The sequence below is a fragment of the Haliaeetus leucocephalus genome, unplaced genomic scaffold (assembly GCF_000737465.1).
Source record: "Haliaeetus leucocephalus isolate CR32 unplaced genomic scaffold, Haliaeetus_leucocephalus-4.0 Scaffold517, whole genome shotgun sequence".
Taxonomy (NCBI): Eukaryota; Metazoa; Chordata; class Aves; order Accipitriformes; family Accipitridae; genus Haliaeetus; species Haliaeetus leucocephalus.
In genome coordinates this window covers 4,246,513-4,258,344 of record NW_010972953.1, presented here as the reverse complement: position 1 = coordinate 4,258,344, position 11,832 = coordinate 4,246,513, and the positions used below count along the sequence as shown (strand labels likewise).

At 44.9% G+C, this 11,832-nt stretch overlaps 1 protein-coding gene across 1 annotated transcript in view; it reads right to left on the bottom strand.

The window, feature by feature from the left end:
* The window catches only part of PDIK1L (PDLIM1 interacting kinase 1 like), a 15,208-nt gene extending 3,376 nt beyond the window's left edge, over positions 1–11,832 (bottom strand). The window contains exons 1-2 of the mRNA XM_010576132.1: positions 9,427–11,832; positions 1,843–6,689 (exon numbers count right to left, since the gene is read on the bottom strand). Coding sequence (XP_010574434.1) covers positions 5,949–6,689; positions 9,427–9,711 — 1,026 coding nt within the window. The 5' untranslated portion in view covers positions 9,712–11,832 and the 3' untranslated portion in view covers positions 1,843–5,948. The remainder of the gene's footprint in view (positions 1–1,842; positions 6,690–9,426) is intronic.

Below are 11,832 nucleotides of genomic sequence, written 5' to 3'. Positions count from 1 at the left end.
GACCCCCCCCCCCCCCCCCCCCCCCCGATTCTCTCCCCCATCCCACTGGGTGGAGGGGAAGTGAGCGAGCGGCTGCGTTGGTGCTCAGTTGCTGGCTGGGGCTAAACCACAATAGGAGCAAAACAGGTCAGTACTGGGACCACAGGGACAGACAGGAAAGGCAGAGAGAGATGGAAGGCACTGCCAGGACTGAGGGAAGGCTCCCCAGGGTCAACAACGAGCATCTAGGCTGAACCCACCACCTGCTGCAAGGGACACGCAAAGGTTTTTAGGTTGCATCTCTTTTCATCTCAAACCCCAGAGATTAAAGAGGCCTCTGAGCACTTGCAATTCTAGCAGCAGTTCTCCCTTTGCCCTCTTCAGGAGGATGCAAAGCAAGTCAGCTGTGTCCTCCAGCACCCCAGCCCAGCACGCTTTACCTGGTGGAGTGTGGGACGGGAGCTGGGAATATGGGGCTGCCCCAAAGAGAGCGGCTGCATCTCCAACCACCACCAGCCCCACGGCTCAGCCCGTGGCCCCTGCACTGGCCCCAGCTGCTCCTCATGAACTGCAGCCCTTATGCAATTGCCTTCTGCTTCAGGCACCCAAATAATCTGGAAATTCATCTGGGAACAAAGGGATTTCAGAAGAACATGACCTGGGCCTCGGCTCCCCTCGCAGCGACGCAGTGGTGGTGTTGGCTCATCCTTCAGGTCACTTCTCCATGCTTCGCTTGCTCTGCTTACAAGTGTCCGCGGTCTCAGGCTCCCCAAAAACGCTTACAGAGCTAATGAAGAGAGATCTGCAGCAGCTCAGTCTTGTATTTCCACCTCCCACCCCTCCCCAAACAGCGCAGACGGTCTGGACAGTTTGTGGCATTTCAGATACATCCCTCTTCCTTCATTGCACTTCAGAATAGAAATTGCACTTTGCATAAACGGCTCCCCAGCCCCTCCAACCGAAAAGGAAACTAAACAGTCAACGCTCAGCAGTGCCCATTAAATAGAGTTTGTGTTTAAATACTCCTAACTAGTTATCTGTGGGACAACTCCCTGCGTTCACCACAAAAACCACCAGTAAAGATTAAAAACACTTAACAATCGATATACCCCATAGAAGGATTCACTGGATATGGGTGGAACAAAGGGAAAAACAACACAAAAATTCAGCCGTTTGTGCTGTCCCCGGTCCAAAGGCCACCTGAGCATGTGTGTCGGCTCAGCCAGCCACTGCATGGGGCTGGGGGGATAAAAAAAAGTTGTTTCTCTGAAGCAAGGGCACCCTTCCAAGGGGCGGGCAGGCGGCTGCCGGCTCCCCAAGACAGGACTTATCTCAACCACAAAGCAACATCTGCCATTACGCTGCACTTTGCGCAGGACCAACGATTGGCTGGCATGAAGGAAAACTCTGTTTAAACCAACACAAAATGAAAATACAAACAAGGCGAGTTCCTAAGCCCAGCGCTGCAGAGCAGGGATCGCCTAGCCAAGCCCTGCCCAAGGAAACGGGCTGGGCAAGCTGGAGCCCAAGGCCTCGGCATTCTGCAGAAAAAAGGAAAATAAAGCGAAGGTTGGGTTATTCCAGCTGAGACGCAGCCTTAGTTACATCTAATTTCTGCACCAGTGCATTTCCTTGGAGATTTTTTTCCCTCCTCTATGGACTAGATATATATTTCAAGTACGTAGGCTTAGTTTTCTTCATTTTGCGGGGGAGGAATTTAGCTTGTGTCTATATTTAAAAACACCAGTCTTACAACTAATCAAATATGTGTGACCTTCTCCTTTAATTAAGGTGCTTATCCTTTAATAAAAAATAATCTAAATTTTAATCCCTTTCTCTTTTGCAATGACTGCATTGATTTACGGGTTTAACCACGCAGCTCCTGCCAGGTGGGGAATCTGCTGATTTCTGGCACCAGGATACGCAGGCAACAATGCAAGCGCATGGCACGCAGCAGATGACTGGGCTTGGGTGTGTTGCGGGGGTAAGAAATGGCAAGACAAAACAATTTACAGCATTTCCAGTTTGCACTATTCCCACTCCCAGTCTGCACAACCCTTTGTTCCAGAGCACTGTTAATTAAAACATGCAAATGACTCCTAGGCTCCTGTAGCACGTAGAAGTAATAGTGTTTCCTCACCTTTATTTCTAAGGTTTCTTGGGGCATGTGAGACCAGCAGGCCACTATCCCTCACAAACCTCCAGACCATCTACACCCAGTTCAGCCCCAGCAGCCTGCACACGCCTGCTCCCTCCACCAGCTCCAGCTGAAGCCAGCAGCGCTCGGCCCTCCTACACAGGAGGGAAACCCAGCAGAGCACACATTAGCTGGGCTGCCTTCAGCCCTCTGCACAGGGGGGATAACGAGGTTCACCCACAGAACAAGGGCTGGCAGCTTTCTGGGTGAAATCCTACCCCGGCAAAGGCAGGAACTAGAGGGGAAAGGCTTGCTTCGACGAGAGAAGCATCAGTGCCCAGGAGAGCAGCAACATCTATTTGCAGCCTCAAAAATCCAGCGGTACCAGTAGCAGGGTAGGCAGAGCCTGCCAGAGATTCCCTTACAGCCCAGGGTGGTACTCAGTCTGCTTGTAATAACAACTTCAAGCACATACTGGATGCAAGAATGCTGCTTTTAGTCTTTAATCCCCTCTTTGAAAGTGAGGTACACCCAGAAGAGCACTGTTTTGATTCTTCAAGGGCTTGGCAGAAGCCGCAGGGCCCACACAGACATGGCTCACTTCAAGTGGTCCAGGAGCCAGCTCTGTTTTCACATCCAGTTTGGCCTCCCTCTGTCAAATCCTCCAGCAGTGGAAGTCTGGCACTGCCGCTACCCACAGACGATGAGCAGCACAGCTATTAGCCAACCTAGCACCTTTTACAAGCTTAGGATCACTTACGGTGTGACTGTGAAGTACTACAGCTTACTTCTGTCCTAGCACAGCAAATAAACCCTTCTGCAGCTTTGCTCACAGCTAGATGACACTGCACTGAGAAGAAAGCATTTCTCTGTAGAAAGGTCAGAAACTTCATTGAAATTCAGATTTTATTTCAAAAACAGTCATGAACTTAATAAATTACACAATAAATTTCCTCATTATAAATTCTCCATAAAATATATTTTACAGTTTTTAAAGAAAGATTTGAAAAAAAATCTTTTCTGAGTGCTGAAAAGTATCTTGACTTTGTGTCACGCTGGTGAGTAACTCCATAGCTGCTACAACAATTTGATTTATCAAAGGTTTTAAAACAAAGACCTCAGACAACAGAAATCAAACAGAACACAGACCTCAAGGACTACCATTCAGTGTTAACCAAGGAAACACTCAGTGTCACCCAACAGCAAGGCTAAGCACCATGAGAGGGATTTCAGGTACCCCCACCCTTTAAAGTGGCAATCAGTGCAAAGAAACACTTTGGGAGTCAAAAAACCCAAAACCTTACTGTGCCATTCACTTGTTTCTGCACTGCAGGCAGGCAGCACATTTGGTGTGCATCCTTTGAAATACCTCAGAGGAGAATCAGATGATTTGCAAAGTGCCTTAGAGGTAAGTAGTATTATTCTGTAGTAGGATTCATACTTCAAGATAATACAGTTGATTCTGACTTTGGTGGGCAAGAGAGAAGGAAGTTAACAAGGTATTTTTAAAAAGATCAAGTTTAACAAGGAAAAGTGATATACCCTCTTAAAACTTTACTCATCGAATGACCACACTGAAATATAAGTACTGTGAAACAGTATTGGCACAGACAGCGACAGGTTTGTTTTCCTCCTTTCAGTAACAAGCTGAGGCTTCAGTGGTACTGAAGTCAGTTAAAACATGAGAACAAACAGATCTCCCCTTCTAGAACACAAGAATAAACAGATCTCTCCTTATCGTTGCTCACAGATAGGCTCCAAGTCATCTTTTATAGACCAAGCTCCCTGCAGGGAAGGAGCAACACTGGGACAGCCACATAGGCAACAGGCTGTATCCTCGGTACGATGCAGCCGCCTCTGTCCCTGCCAACTGATGCTGAAGTGAGGCACTCTGCTGTAGTCAGGAACACTGTCTCTAAAAGTTACTTCTCTAGCATCTTCTAAGCAATCTACATTGTTTAGAGACAGCAAGGTGTATTTGTCCAAGAATCACTGTTTAGACAACTTGCCTTAAACAATAAAGTGAAGCAAAATAACAAGAATTAAGGACTAAGGCCCCATGGGTATCTGGCACCTGCTCTACACAGCACCAGGTAAGAACCACCTGTAGTCTGTAAAGCCCCAGAAGTCTGGTAGAATCAGAATCCTTTGCTTTTGGAAGAATAAAAAAAAATTATATTTTGTTTGTGCTGTTTATTCATACTCAGGCAGAATAAACCCTGACTGATCAGAACTGCTCTCAGCACTGAGAGGGAACAGTATCTGAGAAAAAAATTATACAAGGAAATACTTACGGCAGTTTTCGGGTAAGTTTTTGGGGAAAAAACCAAAACAAACCATTAAATTGATTTTAAGAAAGCTGGCCTTTGTTGCAGCTTTAAAGGCAATTTTTTAAGACTCTACTTCTTCCAAAAGGTCAGATTGATGAGAATGTTCTTGTGGGTGCAGGACCATGACCTAAGTGCTATACTATTACAAAGCAGCTTCTGTCTGCCGTACAGTGTCAGGTGGCTGCAGTGAAACCTCTCTTAGCATATCAGTCTGCTTCTGGGGAGTAAGAGCTGGGGATAAGCAGCCTTTCAACTACTTCAAAGCTTTCCATCCTATCATCTGTGCTTTTAAATAAATATTACTTCTTTAAATGGAGGAAAACAAATAAAAAAAAAATCAGCCAAGGTTGCAACACAAATCAGATACCTTTCACATACTGGTTACTGAGTTTTCTCCCATATTTGAGAATAGGTGTGTTCTACAAGACAAACAGTCACCCCTTTATCTCCTCATCACTACCAGATTAGAAGCAGTGCCAGAAAGGAAGAGGCCATGACCAGTATTACTAGTCAGATTCAGTTAACAGGAAAACTATGCTGCCACCATATTTTGAAGAATCTTAAAAATAACACTCTATGCTGCTGGATTCCCTTACCCACATTTCCATAAACTAAGCCCACAGTACTCTGCTATTATAAATCCTGAAGGTGCTATTGGATTATAGATAGAAGAGTAGAGAGCATGTTGTGAAACTGTAGATTAACTGGTTAAAAGTATTTGATTATTAGAAGAAAGCAAAATCAAATGATTAATGAACTAGCCAACATGCTAGCACCTGATTGCATCCATTTTTAATTTGACTCCCTCAGTGACAAGCTCATTAAGCTGTAAGTGCTAAGCTTGGCCATGTCAGCACTTTAAAAAACTGCTGATCCCCTTGCATTGCATTTTTTGTCTACAAAGTCAAGTCTCAGACCCTACCTTTGACATTAGATAACAAAAATAAATAATAAAGTTATTCAGGCCTGGAGAAGAAGGAATGCTTCTCATCTATCTTCTTCACCTAGTTTTCTAGCAGACCGCAATCATTCAGACCCATAGCAAATAATTTAAGAAAAGTGGCATACACTCCCAGTCACTCGTATACATAAATATATACACAGAATTACTTTACAAAGCCTGAAGATTTGCACTACCAGCATGCAAATCTCTTTTTTCCATAAGAGTTCCTAATACTGACATAGGAAACTGGAATGTATGAAATACTCCATGACATAGTGCTGGAAACCAAGTCTCAGCTCTTAAGACATCCCACTGCCAGCATACACAAACGAACATTGTCACATCTTACACTTGCATGTAACATCCTGGTATTATACACATCAACGCATTGTTAACACAACGGCCAACTCACATTCGTATCATTTATGAAACTCAAAAAGAGATTCGTTTGGTAGAAACTACACCCTGCAGGTTGAGTTCAGGCTCGTTTCTTTTACTGCCATTAAGTTGCACCATCAGTTAGGTGAGAAGCAGCTCTTATCAAGAGATGTCAGGCAGGTCACGTGTCCCAGCTGCTGTCTTTAAAAGCTATGTTAACTAATCGCAGTTCTAGCTCAAAAGCATCGGGTCGGTCCTGCGGGTTGGCAGCCAGCATTTCCTTGATCAGCTGTTTCATTCGAGCATTCATGGATTTTTTCTTTACGGGGATGAGCAGTTCCATTTTAGGGTTTTCTAGAAGCGCCTCTCCAACAGGGACGATTGCTGTCCCCTGCTTGACGTAACTCCCCAGAAGTTCTTTCTTTGTTTCCGTATCTATGAATGTGATTCTTTCCAACATTGCCCAGATTATAATTCCCAACGCAAAGATGTCTGCTTTGGCAGTGTAGTGTCCTTCCCAGACTTCGGGGGCCATATAGAAGTCAGTCCCACACGCAGTTGATAGAAAACACTTATTTACGTTGACTGGTTCCTCGGGATTCTGTCCTGAGGCTGAACATACTTTACTCAGCCCAAAATCAGCTACTTTCAGGGTAGGTTCCAAGTCACTAGCATCCATCCTGCTCTGAGATATCAGAATATTGTCAGGTTTGAGATCACGATGAATAATCTGATTTTTGTGCAGGAATGCCAGCGCACTGCTGAGCTGAAGCATGAAACTGGTGTTGGTCTTGCGGTTCGGCTTTCGGGACAACAGATACTCATTCATGTCTCCTCCATCACAGAAATCCATTACAAACCAGAGGTAATAAGCACTTCTGGGGTCAAAGACTATTTCTCCCTTTAATGAGGTCTCTACAAGCTGCAACAAGGAAAAGAAACGTAACTACCTGATGACCACAAGAATATAAAGATATGATGGAAAAATGCATGAAGTTTGGATCTTCCTCTCGACAATCCAGAGAGCAAGATATTGCAACTAGTGAAAATAAAACTTTATGCAAAGTTTCTGATGTAAAAAAAAAAAATAAACACAACACAATGTTATTTGGCAGCCTCCTTATTTTCATGCACGTGAAGCGTATCAAGTTGACACTCCTGCCCAAAAGCTAGAGCTAGACCCAGATAACAGTATTTTGAAAGATACTGAGTGGCCATTGCACTCCCATCTGTTTCAGCTGGACAGTGTCCCACCCCAACAAAGCCTGTCCCACCCATTCTGCTAACAACTTTAATGTATAAACAAACTCCATACAGTGCCAGGGGGTTCTATTTGTCCTCCACTGATGAAGCAGTGCCACAATAGATTTTCAAAGCCTATTCTCCATTCCTTACACATTAACGTGTTCTAGCAAGTGTTAACACAGGATCCCTTAACTCAGGAGAATGCCAGTCTACAGGCACAGCTGAACAGCTGCTGCACATAACACCTTTCCCACCACCACCACCCACTAGCTGTTTTCTAGAATACAAGCAGTGAGTAGCTTGAGCAGCCAGTTCTAATAGCTGCTTCATACAAAAAGCAAAGTAAAACCAGCAGTCAGTTTTACTAATCCTGTTTACAAAACTACACATTTGCCTCTTCGGCTCCTCTGAGGTGGCTCTTGGCATGCTCTGGAAGGTAAGCCTCGCAATTATTTCTGTTAGTAGTAAACCAATGTATACTGAACCAAATGTAGCTCCTACAGGCTTTCAAAAATTAAGGTAGCTACTAATGTTTAGAGAGGCATTTTAAAGTGCCTTAAAAAGCAACCTCTTCCATCCAAGAGCAAAATTGCTACCAATTTATAGCTACCTTTAATTACAAGCACAGCTAGTACTCAAATGGGATCAACTTAAAACAGTAAATCCATGTTAGAACTAGAAAAATACGTATTTAGGTCTTATAGTCAGTAACAGTGAGATTAAGGTATCACAGGACAGCAGGGAGTCTCCTTTGCCAAGTGAGCACCCACACACACCTCTCCCCTCCACACGGCTGTACAGAAGCTGTACTTGCATCTCAGTTCAGAGCATTAAGACAACAAAATCCACTACCACGTCTGTGACAGTGGCAAAGCACCACAAGACTAGGCTAGTTTAGGACTCTTGCTTTACTGTCTTAGCTCAGCTGACACCAGCTAAGCACCTGCCCCAAAGCCCTTCAGGAGACACTAATACCCCCTCCCTGGCCAGCCTCCTCACACACTGCACCCGTTCAGCTCTGTAACGTAATATCACCTGGGGTGGGGAGAGGAGAGGGCAAGCCAAGGGAGATCTGATTTTCTCTATTTTAACACATGCTATTATAAACTGATCCCAGTCTCTTCAGAGTCAACTCAGCTCTGCCCTTTGCTCTTTGCTCTCTGGAGCAGGAAAACAATTTGTAGCGCTTGCACCAGACAGGGATCTATATGCTGCATTGTTAATAGGCACTACCATAAAAAACAATGCTGCAGGTGATCCGAAAGCTCTCCCCCACCTTGCAGTTCCACCCTGCTTTTTTTAAGCTCCTCCCTGTACAGCTGTCCACAAGTTTGATGCAATCTCTCACAGAGCCACTCATGACTAGGAAGGTAAGGCACTAATTTCTCCCACAGGAGCTAGCCAGTATTATTTTACCCTAATCCCTTCACAAAAGCAGGCCAGTAACAACTACCAAGCTACAGCAAGTTTACAAAGGCAAGAATCCTCCTTCTCAGGCTGGTACAGCACTTGGCACAACAGGACCTGGACAGCCCTGAAGGGTTGTCAGATGAATGTTCACTAACAAAAGGTCCTACATTAGACATGCAAGAATGACAACAATAAAAACTGAAATGATAAAAGCTGACTAGGGATAACACAATAAACATTGAGTGGGCTACTGACTTTTTAAACTAGAGACACAAATTTCTGCCAGGGGATGATTTATAGTTGGGGCAGCTTCTTGACAAGGGAATGAATCAGATTATCCGTAGAGTCTTTCAAGAGCTACTTATTCTTCAAAAATACGCATCTTCAAACTTAAAGGCAACTTAAAGGACACTTTCAGTAGTCATACAGGGCAAGCAATATTTATTCCCTTATTTATCAAACCTTTACCTCTCTTGGAAGAGATTAATAGTTATTTATTCAAAAAAGAAAATGGCTCACCACACACTACCAATTGCTTATTATTTCTGAAAGAATTTTAAGTGTTGGCTTCCTAAATCAAGATGGTTACTTCCTCTTCCAAGGACATCCGAAATTAAGAAATTCTTCGGAGCTCTGTCTCAAGACATTAGTACAGGTCTGCTCATTAACCCTGCAGGAGGGCTTCTATCAAGTAATACAACAGCCTACACCTCCCTTCTGCTTTACCTGTGGCATTTCCTTAAATTATCAAAGCAGATTTGCATTAAAAAATCACGGAGTCTTTTAGAGTGGCATGGCTTCAAACTACAAGATACAGGTGACTGTTCAATAGATACACTCTTTTAAAGGTATAGAATAATTTTTGGGTGTCAACAATGCAAACAATACCCTCTCCTAACTAAACATACCTCAAAAAAAAAAATCATCATGGCTGCCCACCTCCTTCCCTCCCAGCTACACATCCATATTAATTACTTCCACCCCATTACCTCAGCTTCATGTACCTGTAAATAAAGGGAGGAACTGGAGCCATGGGACATCTTCTGCACCATACCATCTTTCTGCAAGATGCACTCCTCCAGGTGAATGACGTTGGGATGCTGGCTCTTGATACTGCTAAGTGCCCAGAACTCACGCAGAGCTAGTTCCACGTTCTCTGGAGCATGGCACCGAATCTTTTTCACCGCGACCCGTGCAGAGGTCTTCCTGACGACTGCTTCGTACACCACACCATAACTGCCACGACCAACCTCCCGTATTAGATCGTACTTAGGCTGGCTACTCACCATCTTCAAGATCAAGGGTTCTGGGGAAGGGGGAAAAACCCACAGAACTAAAACTTATGAACAAGAACTGGGCTGTATTTTCCCCCATAGGGCTTGGTGCAGCAATATCGGGCCTATCAAAACCCTGCAATTAACAGGCCAGCGCCTCTGAGCGTTACCCTGAACGCAACGCTGCATTCGAGTGCTAGAACATTCTAGAAGCTACCCTGTAAACCTGTACCTGTTGCCACGGACTAGTTAAAAGTGAAATTACATCATTTTGGTGGGACTATTAAGATTTCAAATACAGCCCAGTTTTCAAGGTGGCAACAATTCAAACCTAGACTTGCATTGTGCTGAGACAGGACTGTTGTGTATGCTCCTGCTCCTTTCTCTCAGTGACTTCCGTGAACATCTGTGGGAATAATAGTACGGTACCATGCCCTCCATCCACGCCTGGGATAGCAGAGGAGAGGTTCTAGTTGAAGCCTGAGGTTGGGCAGTAACAGATTTAATTAACACTGCCTTTTATGGAGGTGACTGCATAAGTAAATGTTTCTGTTATAGCTTAGTCATTAAATTCTTTTAGTAAAGAGGATGCTTCAGATCGCTTCCGATTTATTTTTTTAATATTACTATGATTTTTCACCTAGTCTCCTCTGAATGAGGAGCCTACAGTTACAAAAAGTTAAAAAGGGTAACTGATTGCAGAAGCTTGTACCCAGCATCTAACTTTCACTTTTGCTCAACAGGGAAATGACAAAATTTAAGATATTGCTCTGTAAGTAAAACAAAAGACACATACACACAAAAAACAAGCCACCAAACACTGCTACAGATTTATGACCCTCCCTGCACACTTCCCTGCAAGATTACAAACCAAAACACACCAGCACCACCTTTACACAAACAACCAAAATGGGACACTGACTATAGACAGAAAAAAGCTTGGCTAGCCAATTATCACTGGTCAAACAGAACGAAACACAAAAATAATTTAAAAAAAAGTCACAGCTAGCATAGCAGAACTAAAAGTTTGTAAGACTGCCAGTGACAAATGTAATTCTCTTTATGTCAGTAAACCAGGCAATAAGGACCACATCAAAACAGCCTGTTATTAGTAGGAAGCTTTCAATTATTTCCACTGTTTTAGGTACTTTTTTTTTTTTTAGAAAAAAGAAAAAAAAGAAAAAGAGAGAGAAAAAGAGGTATCATCAGTCTCAGGGCAATGCTACACAGACATTTTAACCTTGCAGCAAAGTTCTGTGATAAACATTTACAAGAACATTTTGAACTCAAGTGTGATGTGCCCAAGAAACACATTACCATGAGATTCTGCTCACAAGATGCATTGAGCCTGCACCTGTAGCAGGGCTGTCATGAACAGATTAAGATTACAGCCTGCGCACTCAGATCTGATAGGCCAATAGCCCCTCCCGTGCAGGGGAGAAGAGCAGGATCTGTAATCTCACCAGTGGCCAAATATTTCCTGAGGAAAAGATTGCGTTACTCAAACACCATCACATCAGGTTCAAAATGAGCAGAAAATGTCCTCCCATGTCCAGAGTCAGTTAGCTCCGTGCTGTTACCAGACAGGATCTGTCATTCTGCCAAGCGTCGGGGTTGCTACCTGCCTTCCTTTGCCCCCACAGCGGGCTAGGCTGGTCTGGAAACGCCACCGAGGTTTATTGCCCAACCCGACGAGAAGTGCCGCCTGCTCCCCAGGGCAGCGACCGGGGCAGCTCATGCCAAGCTGCAGGGCCCTGGCAGAGGGACAGGCACAGGCCAGGCAGTGCAAAGCAAACAGGCCGGGCCTGCCCCTGCTCCCTCCTGCAGGCCTGGGAAGCTGCAGCCGGCATCTCACAGGGGAAGCCCTTTCCCTCCCCGGCTGCTTCGTTAGCAGCAATAATTACGGAATAGAATAAATTACCCCCACCACTCCTCTTCGCCCCGCTCCTCCAGGGAGGCCCTACAAGCGGCTGTCACACCGGGACCCCCGACTGCGGACCTTGCTCCAGAGGGAAACCACCGAGACACGGCTCGCTTCGGGCGGAGGCCGGGAGCGAGGCCTCACGCCGTCAGCCGCGGCCCGAGGAGGGGGAGCCCGCCCCGCTGGGCCCTACCCGCCTCAGCAGGTACCGGGGC